Source organism: Pyxicephalus adspersus, chromosome 12, assembly GCF_032062135.1.
Source record: "Pyxicephalus adspersus chromosome 12, UCB_Pads_2.0, whole genome shotgun sequence".
Taxonomy (NCBI): Eukaryota; Metazoa; Chordata; class Amphibia; order Anura; family Pyxicephalidae; genus Pyxicephalus; species Pyxicephalus adspersus.
The window spans coordinates 6,272,853-6,289,801 of record NC_092869.1 but is presented as its reverse complement, the minus strand read 5'-3'; the positions used below and the strand labels follow the sequence as shown (position 1 = coordinate 6,289,801).

The following is a 16,949-nucleotide window of genomic DNA, read 5'->3' as shown; positions in this document are numbered from 1 at the left end:
GGAGGGGCAAATTTATTAAAGAGAAGGCCAGGGGGCTAATTTATTATAGGGAAGGCCAGGGGGCAGATTTCATGAAGGGAGGGATGTAGGGCAGAATTCATTTCAAAGAGAACCTGTATTGTGAGAATAGATCCTGCCAGTAATGGTTCATTTATTGGCCTCTGTACTTTCTCAGGTGTAAACATATTTCATGCAATGGATTTAGTGAGCTCTCCTTTGCCTCCACCATCACTATTTCTTCCACCTGATTGAACATATGAGTGCATGTATCATACAATCATTCTATAGAGGTGTAATGGCTGCTATGGTGCCCTGTGACTGCACTCTGATGGCTCTTTGTTTTTATTCACACAATCATCACCCTGGTACAACAGCTCTCTCATCTCCATGGCAACAACACGCTGCCTCGGACCTTTCGCTTCCCCGGGCAAGTCCCTCCCCTCACTCTTACTCTGCAGCCATTGGTCTCACCAACGTTGACTAGCGTCTGCTCAAGCCAATGGGCTCCCGTTCTAAAAATATCGCCCGGACAGGGCTCTGACGTCATCATTGCGTGCTGCGATGCCAGTGCTCCACGTGGGGGGAAGTATGCTGCGAGGTAAATAAATCGAGGAGGTGGGTGTGCGATACCGAACGCTGTGGTAACGTGGCTGGGGCGAACGATGCGATATGAATTCCGCTTTCTGGCCTAATTAGAGAGGGCTTGCGGGGTTAACCCTTTCACTGCAGAGCTGGAGCTTGACAATGCCCATTGGCTGCATTTGTGGCTTTATAGCAGCAGGCCTCACACCCTCCATGGTTGGGGCAGAACATTTCTTTCAATGGCTGAAAAACATTACCTATTTTCTGTCCCTGTGACAACAGGATCAGAAATGGTGGTGATGTTGTCACCAGTAGGAGAGGGCACAAGCTGCAATAAAATATAAATCTCTGATCTTTCCCATTCTAATGGGCTTTTATTCTTCCCTATTGACTTTTTGTTTACGTGACTTTATATGGGGACAATGTACAGGGACACCACTTTATATTTCAGAGTCAGGAAGGATTTAAAGGCAGTCTGTTGGCACCCCAGGCAAACCGATGCCAATAATAAATATAACGGAGGCTCAGATACAGGCCAATCTCTCATAACCAATATATACCCCTTCAATATTCGCAGTGAAAATGTAATTCATCTTTTAATTCAACTCAGCAACTTAGAATCTCACATTGGTAGGGTGGGGGGGGGGCGCTACTGATATTTGCAGCATTGTCAGCCCACTGTTACTGGCGGGATCAACTAAAGCTGCGTACACACGGCAAATTTTTCTCGCCCGATAATCGGTATCGGCCAATTATCGGGCGAAAATCTGCCGTGTGTACAGTCGGTCGTCGTCCATCGTCCGACGACCGTCCTGGCGGATCCATGGACGATGGACGACGACCGATCCTAATGAAAGGGAAGGGGAGAGCGCGCAGCAGGGTGCCGCTCCGTCGCTCTCCCCCTCCCCTCTCCATAGAGCATGAACGGTGCTGTATGTACAGCATCGTTCATGCATCGTGTCTTTTCTCGTTGGAAAGGATCGTGAAAGATCCTTTCCAACGAGAAAAATTGCAGGTGTGTACGCAGCTTAAGAAATGTTGCAAAAGAGTCATAAAATAACAATGTGATTGAGATAACTGTATACAGTTAGATCAGATGCAAAATTCCTTTAGAGCATCCATTTATACTGTACAATGGTGGCACGCATAGGTCAGGCTGGAGGAAGGGTGGTGTGTGGGTTGGATGAAGTCCAGGGCAAAGCCCCCCATATAGTGCTGAGGATTGGCCTGCAATGTAGGTGTGACCACACATTGCATATTACATTGCACAGGAGATCTCAGGTAAACATAGGCAGAGCCAACCCACTTACTGATGGTTACTGTGGCCCACATGTAGCTTCTATCTATGGCACCCCCATAGAGAATGAATGAGGCCGCAGTGAGTTGTACTGAACCTGAAACTGCTGTGGGAATTAGGCTACGTACACACGTGCAATAATTATCGTTGGAACGACTGATCGTCTGATAATCTTACACAACGCCGCCGATGAATGAGTAATGTCACCAACAATTGTTCAAACGACGATCGTTTGCTGTCTATTGTGTGTACGGTCGTTCAGTGATCGTGGATTGTTCTGCGGTACATTTTCTCCTGTACATCTCACTTCCTGCATCGTTCAAACAATCCAGTCTAGTGTGTGTACATTGTTGGTCAATTATATTTGTGTGATCATATCGTTTCAGCATGTACAGAATCTGGCACTATATGATTGTTCAAAATATTCATTGATCAGTCATTAATTATTCGTATTCTAACGATAACAATTATTGCACGTGTGTATTTAGCCATAGTGAGTCTCTTGCATAATGCCAGCAGGTCCATTCGATAATTATTTATGACAAAATGTGCCCAAAAGAGCTTAAATTGTAAGCTCTTCTGGGCAAGGTTCTCCTCCTGTGTCACTGTATCTGTCTGTCATTTGTAACCACTATTTAATGTACAGCGCTGTGTAATATGTTGGCTCTATATAAATGCAGTTTAATAATATTTTTTTTTTTTTTACCTTATTACAGATCTAATTTTTATGCTGTGAACCGGGCACCAAAAAAATGGCAGGAAAGGGCAGAGGCGCCGGCCGCGGCCAGATGACGTTTAATATTCAAGCGGTCGGCATCGGACGAGGTGAATCCTTGCCCCCGCCCACACTGCAGCCTCCTCCTTTGTTTCCTGTAAGTATTTTTTTTTTTTTGCATCTTTCCAGATTTTAAAGCTTTCGATAGAAGTTCAACATTTCTTTATTGAACTCCTTCCCACTTCTTAATGTAAATAATCATGATTTTGAAGTCTCTTCCTTCATCATCTTTCACTCAGCCAAGGTGAGGTTTGACTGACCGCCTCCTCGCAGGATATCCCAGCAGCAGCAGAGCAGAGGTGCAAGGTCCACTTTAAAGAGACCCTGTTATTTTTTCAGGACAAGGCAAAGTGACAAGTTTTCTTTAAAAAGAACCATATCCTTCTCATATACTGGTACTTCCTTGCACCTCTGCAGAGCTGGAGTGCTAAGTCTCGGCCAAGTATGGGCTTTGCATAAGATGCAGTTGAGTTTACATGAATATGTTGTCATCTCATAACACTATGTGAGCTTGGGGATTATCTGCATAGACCCGAGCAACTTCATCTTGGGAGGAGGTTGCATGTACCTCCATACTTGGACCTGGGCTCTAACAGAAAAGAAGGTAATGAGTTTTTTGGGGGTTGAGGGGGTTCTTCTTAGGTCTTAATTTACATGTTACCACTTCTGATCAAGCCCTATAATCCCATTGGCTTCCCTAGCTACCTCCGAGTGTCAGTGCTTACCCCTCACCCCCAAATAAATGAAAGTGGCTGCTAATTCTGTGTTCTCCTCAGCCCCTTTTAGCTGGGTGCACCACCCAGCACTCTTCAGTGACCACCCAGGTGTTTTTGAATGGTTACTGAAAATACAGGGGCTGCTACCTGCCTACAGCTTCTTCCCACCCAATCTAAAAACAATTCTAGGGAGAATGCTGTAATCCCTGGGGGTAGAGTTAGGGAATGCTAGCCACCACATGCTTGCATGTGAATTCTTTCTGAACTATTCTGTCCCCCTTCCTAATGGCTTTTATTTCAAACCTATTATTGTTTTTTTTTTTATCCTATAACCCCCCCAGCGGTAATCCCGAGTGTGACTTGGGGTGGATTTCCCATGCAAAGAGCGGTAATCCTGAGTGACACCCGGGTCGCTAAAAACACTTAGCTTGTTCCTTTGTCGTCCCCCGGCGTCCTGCTGGTCCCTGCAGGTCCTCAGGACACGTCTTCTTCCTCCGATCCCCAGCCAGAATTAGAATGCTAGGGGGGGTTAATGAAGGGAACACTGGAGAGCAGGTTTAGGTTTTAGCATCATGTTGTTATTTATTTTCTCTTGCCAGGCCTTGGATTTTAAGCCGGTCCCCCTACAGACGGGTGAAGAGGTGGAGTACATGCTGGCATTGAAACAGGAACTAAGAGGAGCCATGAAGGGACTGCCTTACTACATTAAACCAGCTGTGCCAAAGAAAGGTGGGTACAGCTTTGCAGTGTCTTTGTATTTAGAGTAGAAAACAACCTTGTGCTGCAGCAGTCAGAGATCCCATGAGCTACCAAGGGCTTTGTGGGTGTTTCATGTCATTAGTGACTGTTACTGTCATTCCGGCAGACCCTATTTGTTAGAGATAATAAAATCAGAGGAGGCTCAACCTTTTGCGCTGCTTCTGAGTAGACAGACTCAGCATATGTAATGAGCAGATGTGGCTTCTCTATGTACACAGCGGAAGCCTTTTTGGGTTGTCTGGCATTCACATCACGATTAAAAGCTGCTGTACCACTAGGAGACATACCTATAAAGGGGTAAAGAGACTGTTCACCCCAGTAGTGGTATAGCCTGTGTTCATTTATGAAAATGGCAACCAGCTACAAGGCTTTCTGGCATGACCACCGCTTCCAGAAAACTTTCACTTCCATCATCTCCCTGCCTTCTCCTATGTTCCTTGTCAGCAGGTTTGCATATGGCACATGTGATTGGCTTCCATTCCCTTCCCTCTCTGTGTTTGAGATTTGCTATTCACAGGATTTTAACTGACTAATAACAAATAGCCATAAACTAGTGTCAGTTAAATCACATTGAATGATTTCTTAAAGTTTATTTAAAGCCAATTTGGGGGAAATCCCACCTTAGTCATCGGTGTCCCCTCACCTGTTATTCTGGCGACAGCTTAAAGTTTTGGGTTTTGCATTCTGTCCTGGTAAAAATAGTAATAAGGGCAAATAGAGAGGGACCAAGACCAACAGCAATAAAAATCCAACAGGGGTTCACTATAACTATACATAATATTTTGCAGTGTAAACTATTATACCCCTACAATTCTTTTTTCACCTCTGACACCCCTTTCCCTTTTTCTTTCACATTCCTCACCTCTGCACCCCCTCTCTATCCTATCCACAGCTCCCACCTTGTAACACCCCCGTTCCCCCAGCCTCTAGGCTCCCACCTCTATACCCCTACCCATCCACCCACAGATCTGGACCCTGCACCCCTGCCAGCCACCTCTCTTGCCTTTGCACCCCCTACAGCTTTTACCTACCCACCCCAGGGTGCCCTCCATGTATGCATATAGGCAGACATCCATCCTGCAGTTGTACTTGCTCCCCATCCTTTCTCACCAGGCAATGGCAGTAACCCTGAAGAACCTGGGGCACCTGTTGGGCTGCACTAAGTGGATTCCTTGGTTGGTAATTTTAAGCATTGATAAGGAATCCCTGACCCAGCAGCTATGTTGTCTGTCACAATGCACTTAGAGTGCTATCAGCCCCCCTCCCACCATTTACTGACCAGGCTTCCTCTGACACATCTTACATCTTCCTAATTGCCCAGCAGCAGAGATGAATTAGCCGGGACCCCCCCACAGCACCATCTGTCTAAGGCCATACCACCGTTCCCCAGTCCCAACATTCACACAATATTCTACATTTCAGTAATCCTTTAGGATTGTTTCATTTAATTTGTCCTTTGCTGCCATAAAGCCGAGAAAGCCGGGCCTGTGACACATTTCACCAGCGACTACAGAAGCGTCGCCTGCTTCCTTCCACCTGGTTGGCTGGGAAGAGTTTCTGTCTACGTGGTGTTCTATTGATTTTGCCTCTCGGTGACGCAGGAATGGCTATTTTTAACCTTCTGTTATTTTTCTTTCTTGCTCTCAGATGTGGAACGCTACTCTGATAAGTATCAGACGTCTGGACCTGTTGACAATGCCATTGATTGGCACCCTGGTAAGATCCTTGTCCCTGTGTGCCCGGGTCTATTCAGAGCTGGATATATACTCAGCCCTGGGAAAGGTTAGGCCCATTACTGACACGGTGCTATCACTAACCCAATAATCGGCTCGGGGTTCTGAGGCTGGCACTGGTGGGATTATCGCGCTGAGGATATTGTCACCTCCAGCTGTGATCCCTGATGTCGCATGGACCATCCACAGACCTCTGGTATACAGCAGATACTTCAGATCCATAAGGCTTTGATCACTCTGATGGTATACACAGCCATGAAACGATTGTATTGAAATTATTTTTAGAAGCATAATCCCCCTATAGATAGCTCCATACACTGTGATATACCAGAAAGTCTGCAGTAATGGATAAATTGGTAGATGAATACTAAAGATTAATAAATAAATGGCAGAATGCAGATTGAGACTAGATATAAATATATATTATACTCGAGTATAAACTGAGGCACTTACCTGCTACCTAAAATTAGAGGAAAACTGCACTAACTCGAGTATAAACCTGCAAAAAAAATGCAGCCCTCACTGCGAACATTTGAAACAGTAATCAACAGAACCGCTAGTAAAATGCATGTGAATAAATAAATTCATGATGTAATATTTTTAAAACATTTATTTAAAGGGCAAAAAACACATGGGCTCAGTCTGTATATCTTTTTTTCTCCATTTTTAGAGGTTGAAGTATTTTGTATTTTTTAGTTGTTTATAATGAATCTCTTGCTGCTCTCTTGAATGATCTTTTGTGCATTACTGTTAGCCACCAGTAGATGATGATGTGTCCTCATGTAAAGTGTGTAATAAATTCCGTCAGGAAGGGTATGTTACGCACAGGAGCCATCTACTGGTGTTACCAAAATATAGAGCCTGATTTATTAAAGCTCTTCCAGGCTGGAGAGGATACACTTTCATCACTGAGGGCTGAGTGATCCAGAAAACCTGGAATGGATTTCCATTTGTTAACAAAAATTTTCAACCCTGGACCAGATCCTTTCCAGGTTTGCTGAATCACCCAGATTCACTGATGTAAATACATACTCTCCAGCCTGAGAGAGCCTTAATAAATCAGACCCATAAACTACTTATTTTAATGGATTTTCAAGTCAGTGTCTTGGTTTATACTCGAGTTTATACGTAAATTCTCTAGATACTTTAGAAAAACCGTATAGATAATAAGGTATAGCAGATAAATACCCGAGATAGATAAAGCCCTCCAGTTTTAGTGACAATATATGAAGCCACTGCCCTACTGCAATTTAAAATGTAAAAATTCATCTTTTGGTGCAGTACCTATTTCTAATACATAAACTCACCACTTTGTGATCCATGACAGTCCTGTTCCGGGTTATCTTTTAGTCCAGGTCCTGTGAGTCAAGGAACTGCCCCTTTGGGGTGTAACATAAACCTTGCGTTTACCGTAATATCCTGAAGAGAATTGTGATTGGGATTTGATGTCTATCTGTATAAACTCTAAGTCATTTTTTTCAGTATGTAGTTTCCTGTGGAGCAGGACCCAGAATTTTTTTTAAGCCGGGTGTGAAGAATTTTTAGGCAGGTGGCAGGGTATTGTAACCCAACTATTCAGTAACCAGTACTGAAAAGTGCCGGGTGGTGCACCCAGCTAAAAGGGTCTGGGGAGAACACCGGAAAGCTGACATGTGTACGAACCTTTAGTTTTGTGCTGGTAACGGCTTGAAACTTTGTAACCGATTACCAAAAAGTAATTTGCTAAGAAAACGGTTTGGGGTGAGAAACAAGGATAATAAAGAAATGTTTTATTTAAAGTGGCCATTTAAATGTAATGTGTGATTTTTGTTGGTGTGTACAAATGGCAGTCCTGCCTTTTGCACAGAAGGTGCAAATTCTGCAAGTTTCCATTCTAAACCACCAGCCATCAGAATTCACAGCGACCTGCCGAGCGGCTCATCAAGAGATGTGATATTAATGAGGCCCCCTGTTGATTTAAAGGCTGGATATGGAGAGCAGGCAATCAGGAGAGCAAAGGGAGGAAAGTATCCCCATCTCCGAGTAATCAGACAACTTTTTTCCCTAATTCATTTTGTCACTTCTATTATAATAAAGAACTGGGCCTTCATTTAAAGTTGTGCCTACTGTAGATATATGCCTGATATATTATATTATTTTGTATTTGTATCCATTGCTGGGAAGCAAAATACAACAAAAATCTTTGTATAGTTCCTTTCTGAGTGTTCTGTACTTAAAACTAACAGGTTATAGAAGACAGGAGACCCTTTGTTCCTTTTGGACACAGGACAGTGTATGCTTGCATTTTGGCAGTGCTGGGCTTTTTGATAAGTGCCGGGCTTTCTAACCTTTCTAATCCATTAATGCTTTCTTTTCTTTTCTTTGTTGTGTCTTTCAGACTGGAAGCTGTTACCCCGCGAGCTGAAAATCAAAGTGCGAAAGATACAGAAGGAGAGTAAGTGGCATCTCTGCATGTTCTTATATGTAATAGCACATTGCAGTAAAGTCCAATAAATATATATTTATATGGAAGTTATCTGTAAATGAGGACAAGGATACTCACCTTTCCCTCTTCTCAATTATGGAGAATTCAGGGAGTGTTCTAATTTCCAGGGTGTCCCCCGGCTGCTTTTAGTGGTCCCTTCAGCCAACCTTCACATAAATCTACTAGATTGTAAGCTCTTCTGGGCAGGGTCCTCTCTTCCTGTATCACTGTCTGTATTAGTCTGTCATTTGCAACCCGTTTAATATACAGCGCTGCGTAATATGTTGGCGCTATATAAATCCTGTTTAATAATAATAATAATATTAATAAAATAAAACACATGATATGGAGGCAGATCACTATACGTCCAAGCAGGGGCGACCGCTGTAATTTCCGGAGGAGGACGCAGCGGGGTGACTTCAGCTTGTCCTTCCCTTTTCCCTTGACAGATTTCCTATGCCTGTGCACAGCTTTAGTCAGCATGACAGCCAGGCATCTAACATCTTCAGGAGTGGTCAGCTTAACACCCTCAATGTGTCTTTCTGTATTAAAATAAAAGCTTTTCCTGGTATGTATTGTGCAGTGCCAGACAAATCCCAGTTACCAGGTGACTTTGAGAGTTCCCAGAGACTTCCTTCCCGTGCTTTGCTCACTTTATTCCCCTCCCTTGCTCGCCTTTGGATTAGCATGTGATTGCACTGATGATTGGGCCCTAGGGGTTGGTGGTTAAGTAGAGATCTGTCTAGATCTTACGCAGGGTTTCCTTTTCTCACCTATAGTGGCTGAACCGGGCCGTTTGGGAGGGAAAAGAAGGGCAGGGTTGGGAGGGTTTTGTTGCAAAGGGAACATTGGATTAAACTTTTCTTTCATGGGTGAAGCACAGATTCATTTTAATGAAAAACTTTTAAAAAGTTACAGAGTGTTAGCTGCACATGGTTTAACAAAACTGAATTCTCACAGCAGGACATTTCAATTTCAATATTAGCCTGGATGCCATCTCCCCTGTAGTCTAGTCAATCACCCCCCTCGTTGTTAGTCCTTTGTGCTCTGCTTTTTTTGATTTTCCAGTAGTGTTGTCAAGACCCATCCATCTGAGTTTCCAATCTCAATGAGGGAAAGTGATTGGAATATTAGGAACAGATTCATTGCCAGTCCTGTATCCAGTGGCAGTACCACTTCATACTTTTTGAAATGCAAAAAAACGCCATTCATACCTTTGATTTGGCAAAACCAAAAAGTATATATAGAAGTAATTTGATTATAATGCCGTCTAGTGTGCACAAAATGAATGTGCAGTACAGGTGTAACACTTCTCTGGGTTTATTCCCAGGTTGTATCCTCCATTAAATACATCCGTGGTTACCCAGACTCCACCACATTGGTTGCTAAATGAACCTCGTGTATCGCTGTATAAGTGCTAGATTTTCTCTGAGATTGTTTGTGGCAACAATTTCCTTGCCTAAGGTTTTCAGTTGTGCCAGATAACACAATCAGATTGGTGGCTTTACTTTAAGGACTTTTTTATATTTATAGATTATTTTTTTTCTAATATCCACTTGGAAATTAAAGGAGTCTTGTTTTCTGTATGGGAAGCTTTTTGTTGCTGGTTACAGTTTCATAAAAAGTTGTCTGTTTGCCTCTCCTGCAGAGTCCTCAGTCGTCCTACCCAAACACAAGCAGAGGATCCCATTAGATAAGGAAGAGATTATCAAGAAATTGGAGGTAAGCATTTTTTCCAGGTGTGTTATGTAAAAGTGGTCGAATTTTTTTACACCAAATCCAGCTAAAACCTTTTGGTCTTGGTCAATAAAGAGTTACAAAATGTTGCAGAAGAGATCACCTACAACCCCAGCTGTGTTTAGCAAAACATTTCTTCTGCAAGTCATGTTGTTTTTGATGGAGTTGGCGAGGGTTAGAGGCTCTGTCAAGTTCTTGTCCTAAACGTAAAAAGAATGAGTGCCGAGGATATAATGTGAAATCAGTAAATCTTTATTGCAAATGATAAATAGAACCAACACGTTTCTGGGGCCAACTTCTTCTTCATCAGGGCAGCTGCTACCCTCCCCCTGCTCTCCAGTGGTGTAATGTAGTGCTGTTTGAGTCCTCATCTAACATCACAAATTTCACCATGTTCAACACAGCAATTTCCTCACAATAGAAAAATTGGATGGTGATGAAAATGTACAACACTGTTGAGCAGAGAGATAACAGCCACTTCCCTGATAAAGGGAGCGTTAAGCACCCTAAATGTGTCGGAATTTTTTTTTTTAAAAGGGTAGGAAGAAATTGTAGGTGGGTGGCAGCCCTGTATTGTGACCCAACTACCAAAAACAGCCGGGTGATTACTGAAGAATGGCGGGTGGTGCACCGGGCTAAGAGGGGCCAGGGACAACACTGGACTGGAGAAGGGTTCTGACCTTTGTGCTTCTGTACCTTAAAGTCGCCTTCCTGTACTCTCCAGTCCCATTGACACCTTCAACAACTTTTTTGGTTAGGACTGTACAGGTACAATGTGTTAGGGAAGAATCTCTCTAGTGGGGTGACAGCCAAACATAAACTCCTGATGGGCAGTTATTGTCAACCCCAACGATCATTGGGCATCATTTTGGGTAACAATAGGGTGAGCAAGCGCAGTGTATACAGGTTGCTCCCCATATTGAAGCAGGTGTGAATTGGCATGCAATTATTCACTGTAGGTATCTAAAAGGGAAAAAAAATAGTATCTTATTGCTTAAGATTCTCGTGTCAATCATATTTTAAATAATGTGCACGCTCCATCAGTTGGTTATTGGGCTTTCAATCTCATATAACTGATGGGGCACACATAGCAGGGACAGGGAGCCAGTCAGGTAATCTGCATGCCAATGTGCTGAGAGCAGAGAGATGACCTCTTCCATCTGCTGCTCCCAGCAGGCATAGAGGGCAGGAAAAGGCACCACTCCTTGTCTGTGACTTGTCATCCGCTGAATCAGCTCAGCTAGTTTTCAGAAGTCAGAATCTAAGGCAGCCACTTTGTTATTACCCAGCATGCCCCCCGTGACTCCACATTTTCCGTAGGAAAGACGCACGTCAGCATTCACAGTCTGAGTGTATTGCGCGCAGGGGCCCAGGCCTGTTCTAGTAAGCGTGGGAATAATATGACAGTAACAATTGCCACAATTCCTGCTGTCACATTTTCCTTTCAGCCTCCTCCCGGCAGCCATGATTGCTGTATCATTAGATTGTTCATCATCCCCAGACAATACACACACACACAATACAGCTGCTAGACAGGCGAGCGGCCCCTTCACGAGCTCCATATTGTGACAGCGATTGTTGACTTAGTAACAATGCTTCCCTTTGTCTGTGTCGGAATACATCCGTTTTGGAAAGTAAGGGTCCGTGCAGGTGCTGAATTTTTATCACCCAAGACGATCGTTCGTGTGAAAGTGCAGCATCAGACCGGCTTGTCCTGCCATGAATGATCACAAAACGACCAATAATATACTATTGTAGGCACCTCCTTTTCCTCCTCTCCATAGAACAATACCTGTACATTGGGATTGATTCACTAAGGCTATTTAGCGTGTTCACTTAGCAAAGTGACTCATAATCTTGCAAGGGCTACTTCACTTAGTGAATGAGATGAAGCCCTGTTGACTCTAACCATCCAATCATGTGTATTCTGTTTTATTTCCTTGCATGAGATTCACCGAATTCACTAAAACTACCTACACATGTCAGATGATTGTCAATTATCCCCTTGCAAGGGTTAATTCATCTAGTTTAGTGAATGAGGTGAAGCTTTGTTGACCTTAATCATCCAATCATGTGCAAAGAAATGTTTTTCTTTTATTCCTTTGCACACGACAGTACATTTTCACCACTTTCACTAATGCTACATACATGGGTAAAATGGTCATCCAAAGTAATTCATCAAACGCCCTGGCAGATTGATGAAACACTGGAAACGAGTGGGAACAACCACTGTACTTACCTATAGAGAAGGACACAGCGGGGTGCCACTCGTGTCCTACCCATAGAACAGAATGTATGTACAGTGCTCATGTCTTCTCCTGCCACTGAAAGGTCGTAATATTCTTTACAAGGAGATAACTCACTTTGCTAAGTGAACAGCCTACATTCCTTTGGTAAATCAATCCCAATGTGTCTGTAACCGCTGTCAACGCTGAATAATATTAATGAGCACTTTGCAAATCTGTACAAACCTATTGTGAAAAAAAGACGTGTGTTGACTTTGCTGATTTGAAAATGTTAGTTGCTGGGCTGCCATAGCACAACTGCTGTCACAGATAGATATTTAGTCTGTAGACTTTATAATACCAGGCTCCATTCCGTAGTCCTACTTCTACATTCCTATACAGCAGTTGTTTTGGCTTTCTAAATCAGGATGTGGAGACCTAAAGGGACCAAAGTTGGGGTTCATGTCCATGGACATGGTGATCCTGCACCTCAATCACAGACCATCAATTTCCTATTGACAGTCATTGAACAGTCCACATGACAGCAGAGAAGCTGCGTTTGACCTGCTTTGCGTTGCAGTGCATTTCTTTGAATATAAATTATTCCCTCTTAGTTGGATCATAAAATTAGTTTCTTACCTATTGTGACAGGTGTGCACTTTTGATAATTGGCCACTAGATGGCAGAAGGAGTCATTGTTGTAATAGGAGACCAGTAGGGAGAATACAACCATAGAATTCACCACCAGCAAATCTTAGAGAATTCGGCTGGGGGGATAAATGATAAATTTGTCCTACTGAGGTATGCTTAGAAGCAAGCATAGAAGGCCAAACGCAGCCTTTTGTTGTAAAATGTAGTGTCAGCCATGCAAGCACATTCATTCTATTGGTGGGGCAAGTACAAACTATTAGTTTCAAAAGACAGAGCGTGGACACCTACTTACCACACTGCTCACAGTAATGTATTGGGCTTGGCCAGTACTCCTCTTCCTATTGCAATAAAAGTTTTTGGTGTTGAAGGAAGTGGATGTTACTCACTAGCACTGCGATGAAGTCACTGGGTTATGGTGCAGGACTATAAGGAGATGAAAAGCTTTGAGATCTCAATTGGGCATTGGGCTGGCACTCCGGTGTTACAGTATACTGTACCAATAGGGCAAAATAACTTATGCAATGGCCTATTGGAAGGGTTCTGTTTTATATAACAAAACGGTTTTCTGTGTTCTGCAGAATCTAGAGAAAAAAGAAGAGGAAGTCAGCTCCGAGGAAGAAGAAGAAAACAAAGAGGAGGAGGAAGATAAGGAGGAAGAGGAAGACTACGATGAAGAAGAGCACGAGGAGGTAAGAGAGCTGGAAGATGTCTGTTCCACATGCTCCCTATAGCAGCCATGCATCAAATGTGACATCTGAGAGTAATAAAGCTTTGAAATATTAAATATTGGATATCACTTTTACTTGGATTTGTACAGAATCATTACCAGCCAAGCACCCACTTGGCACCATGGCATGATGGGGGTTGGCATGGCACAGATTGAAAGGATTGTAGAATTTTTATTATTGTGACCACGGGCCCTAAAATGAGGTCAAGGGTGAGGATCCCATCTCTTACAATGTATGGGTTGAGTTCTTGTGGTTTTCATTTTATTGTTCACGCTTTATCATCTCAAGAGATGTGAATCCTCTGAATTCACCTCCCTTAAACGGATTCTAGGAATCGTCTCCTGCCAGTAATATTGCTTCAACAAATGTTATTACTTTCATCCTAATGGGGAAGTTTGCCCTCACTTCCCTAGATTTGCGGGTGTCACTGGGGCAGAAAGTAAGGGACAAATCTCCCCAGTGGGGGCAAATCATGTAATACAAATCTTGAAAGGTGCAAGGAGAATAGGAGTACCACAGCAAAACCCAAAGCATTTCGAAAGCTAAAAAATCCCTCAAAACGTTTTGGACTTGATGATGAAATGAAAATAATCAGACTTCTTTACCCTTGGATAGCCTCGTGTATTCTCCTTGCACTTTCTATTGGTTAGCGGAGGGGCCTTTGGGACTTTTTGTGTTAGAAAGCTGCTTCAGTAATAGGGCCAGATCCAATAATAGTAATAGGTGCCAGCGAACCTGAAATGGGTTTCTTAAATTGGTTGCTATTAGCTGGCAAATAATTTCAATCCTGGACCAGATCAATTCCAGGTTTTCTGTATCACCCAGGTTCACCTATGATAGCCTATCTTGAACCTGCCTTTGAGAGCTTTGATAAATCAGGCCCATTGTACTCCATAATAAGGAACCATTTTTTCACAATCTGTTATTGAAAGACCTGTCTGACCCCAGTGTTCCCTCCTCTCTGGTTCCCTGTAGGAGACTGACTACATCATGTCCTATTTTGATAACGGGGAAGAATTCGGTGGCGACAGCGATGACAACATGGACGAAGCTACCTACTGATCTCCAGACCACCGTAGAGGAACATGGCGATTCTCCTTTGCATTTTGTGGGATGAGCTCGGCATCTGAACAGGGAGAGCTGCAGAAGTGTACAGGGAGCATTTTAACACGTTTTATATTGCTGCTTTTAACTCTGTTTTAAGAGAACCTGTCTTCCATTTTAAACATGGCCCCATTTATTTCCCCTCAGTGCACCCTCTTACATTTTGTTACCAGGGGCCTGACTTCTGGGCTAATCCCAGCCCTCCTTCTATCCACTGTCCAGAGCTTCAGTGGCCATTAGGGCTCTTACGTTGGACGGAGGCAATAAGTGGCCCACACAGGAAGCCTTCACTTTTAAATGACAAAAGGTGTTACAGCAGACTGAGTTTATCTCAATATGGTAAAGCAGAGTGCATGGGGACCTAAGGAGCCCAATCAACCCTCAATGTCTTCAAAGAGCACCTGTCACGTCTGCACAATACTATTAAAAAGCATAATGTAAAACAATTGTGCAAATACATACAACCATCATCCCTTTTATCCTATAGGTTCCTCGATTTCTGAAAATGTATATTGCTTGGTAGGTTTTAAGTATTCTTCAAGCCAAAAAAAGTGTATTTTAGCATGTGTGTAAAAATGCAAATCGGGATGATATGGGGATATGTTGTAGATATCTAAATATTGGTTTTTATAATGTACAGTTTTATGTTTGACTCCGGATTCCTGGTTGTTAATATGCAATGTACTTTTTATGTCTTTGAAGTTTTATTGGTTTTAAATTGAGTACCTTTGTGCTTAATGAAATGCCCAGCTAATCAGTTATCCAGCTAAATAAAGCAGCCTGTAAACTAATACTTACCAGTCCACAAGGCAGTGAATCCAGTTTTCACCCTCTTGCATAGAGCTTTTTCTGGTTCTGGAATTTGACACTTTGTGATGGATGTGGCATCCCTCCGCTGTGTGATTTACTCATCACTACTGTGCCTTGTGGCTGCCAGGAGAAACCATATCACACAGCGGGGGACCGGGCACTCTGCACACCCAAAAGTGTGGATACTTACAAAGAAATTGTCACCGGTGGACCAAGGGCAGACTGGCAGTGTCTGTGTTACCCCACACCCCTAGGAATTGTGCAATCCACTCGGGATTGTGAGCCCTTTTGAAGAACAGCTAGTGAAATGACTATGGACTTTGTAAAGCGCTGTGTAATATGTGGGCACTATATAAATACCATGTAATAATTATGATAATAATCAAAGCCTGCTTTTATTTCATTTTTCTAGCAACATAGTTGCTGTAATGTGACCGGCCAGCAGAGGGCGCTCCTGTATAGCACCAATTGGTTTGTGCACAATGAAGTTTTCATCCTGTGATCTCTCAAGTTGTAATAATGATCCGCAGTGATCAATGACATACAGAAACCAGATCTATTCTAACACGTCACAGAAACACATGTAGGTTATATCACACAAACACTGAGATCAGAGAGTCAGCAAACATTTGCATATTGTTTGTTTATTGTGAGTTTGTATTTATGTGATATGATTATTTTATTGTGAATGTCCCATCTCTTTACCCCAGATATTTATAAAAATTTTATAAAAAAATATGAAGAACTTTCCTGTGTCAGTTCATTTTTTATTGTTTTTGTTGTTGTTGTTGTTCTTTTTATTGTTTATTTCTTACGATCTAGCTGAGTTCCAGGAACTGAATTGTGCATGGCCTGCCTTGGCATTCATCTACCACTCCAGAGACTTTTAATGTAAGTTCCTGCCGAGTGCACCCCACCAAAGTTGCTGGATCCTTGGCACAGTGTGGCACAGCCCTGCAGGCATTATGACAGCTAGGAATTGCTCAGTAGTTGGGACAAGGCATGCAATGAAAATCCTGGGTATTTTAATTGAGTGTTTTGGAGGCATACAGCACACACCCGCATTTCACAACTGCTTTAATTGGTCAATATGGCCAAATATTTGAACACCTAATAGAGCTTGTTGTTCATCCTGTTCCAAAACCAGCAGCAATCACCTCCCACCCTCTTTGTGACCATAACAGCCTCTAGCAGAGGTGTCTGTGGGAGTTTGTGCCCATTTGGGAGGCCAAGTGTTGGATAATAAGTGCATAGGACTCCAAACCATCTTTATAGAGCTGACTTTGTACAGTCCTAGAACAGTCTTCCTCCAACAAATACCACAAGTTGGAATTGCACAATTGGATAAAATCGCTATATGCATTAACA

The 16,949-nt window shown here is 42.9% G+C and overlaps 1 protein-coding gene across 2 annotated transcripts; it reads left to right on the top strand.

The window, feature by feature from the left end:
• The first annotated feature begins 530 nt into the window (after window positions 1–530).
• POLR3GL (RNA polymerase III subunit GL) lies at window positions 531–16,326 on the top strand. 2 transcript variants are annotated; one of them, XM_072427969.1, is made up of 8 exons: window positions 531–598; window positions 2,596–2,751; window positions 3,970–4,099; window positions 5,777–5,845; window positions 8,240–8,296; window positions 9,975–10,048; window positions 13,518–13,628; window positions 14,643–16,326. In XM_072427969.1, exons 2-8 carry the CDS (start codon window positions 2,632–2,634, stop codon window positions 14,727–14,729), a joined length of 648 nt encoding a protein of 215 aa, XP_072284070.1. In that variant the 5' UTR covers window positions 531–598; window positions 2,596–2,631; the 3' UTR covers window positions 14,730–16,326. The 2 variants fall into 2 exon arrangements, with proteins under 2 accessions (XP_072284070.1, XP_072284069.1); XM_072427968.1 differs by having other exon boundaries at window positions 563–615.
• The last annotated feature ends 623 nt before the right edge of the window (window positions 16,327–16,949 follow it).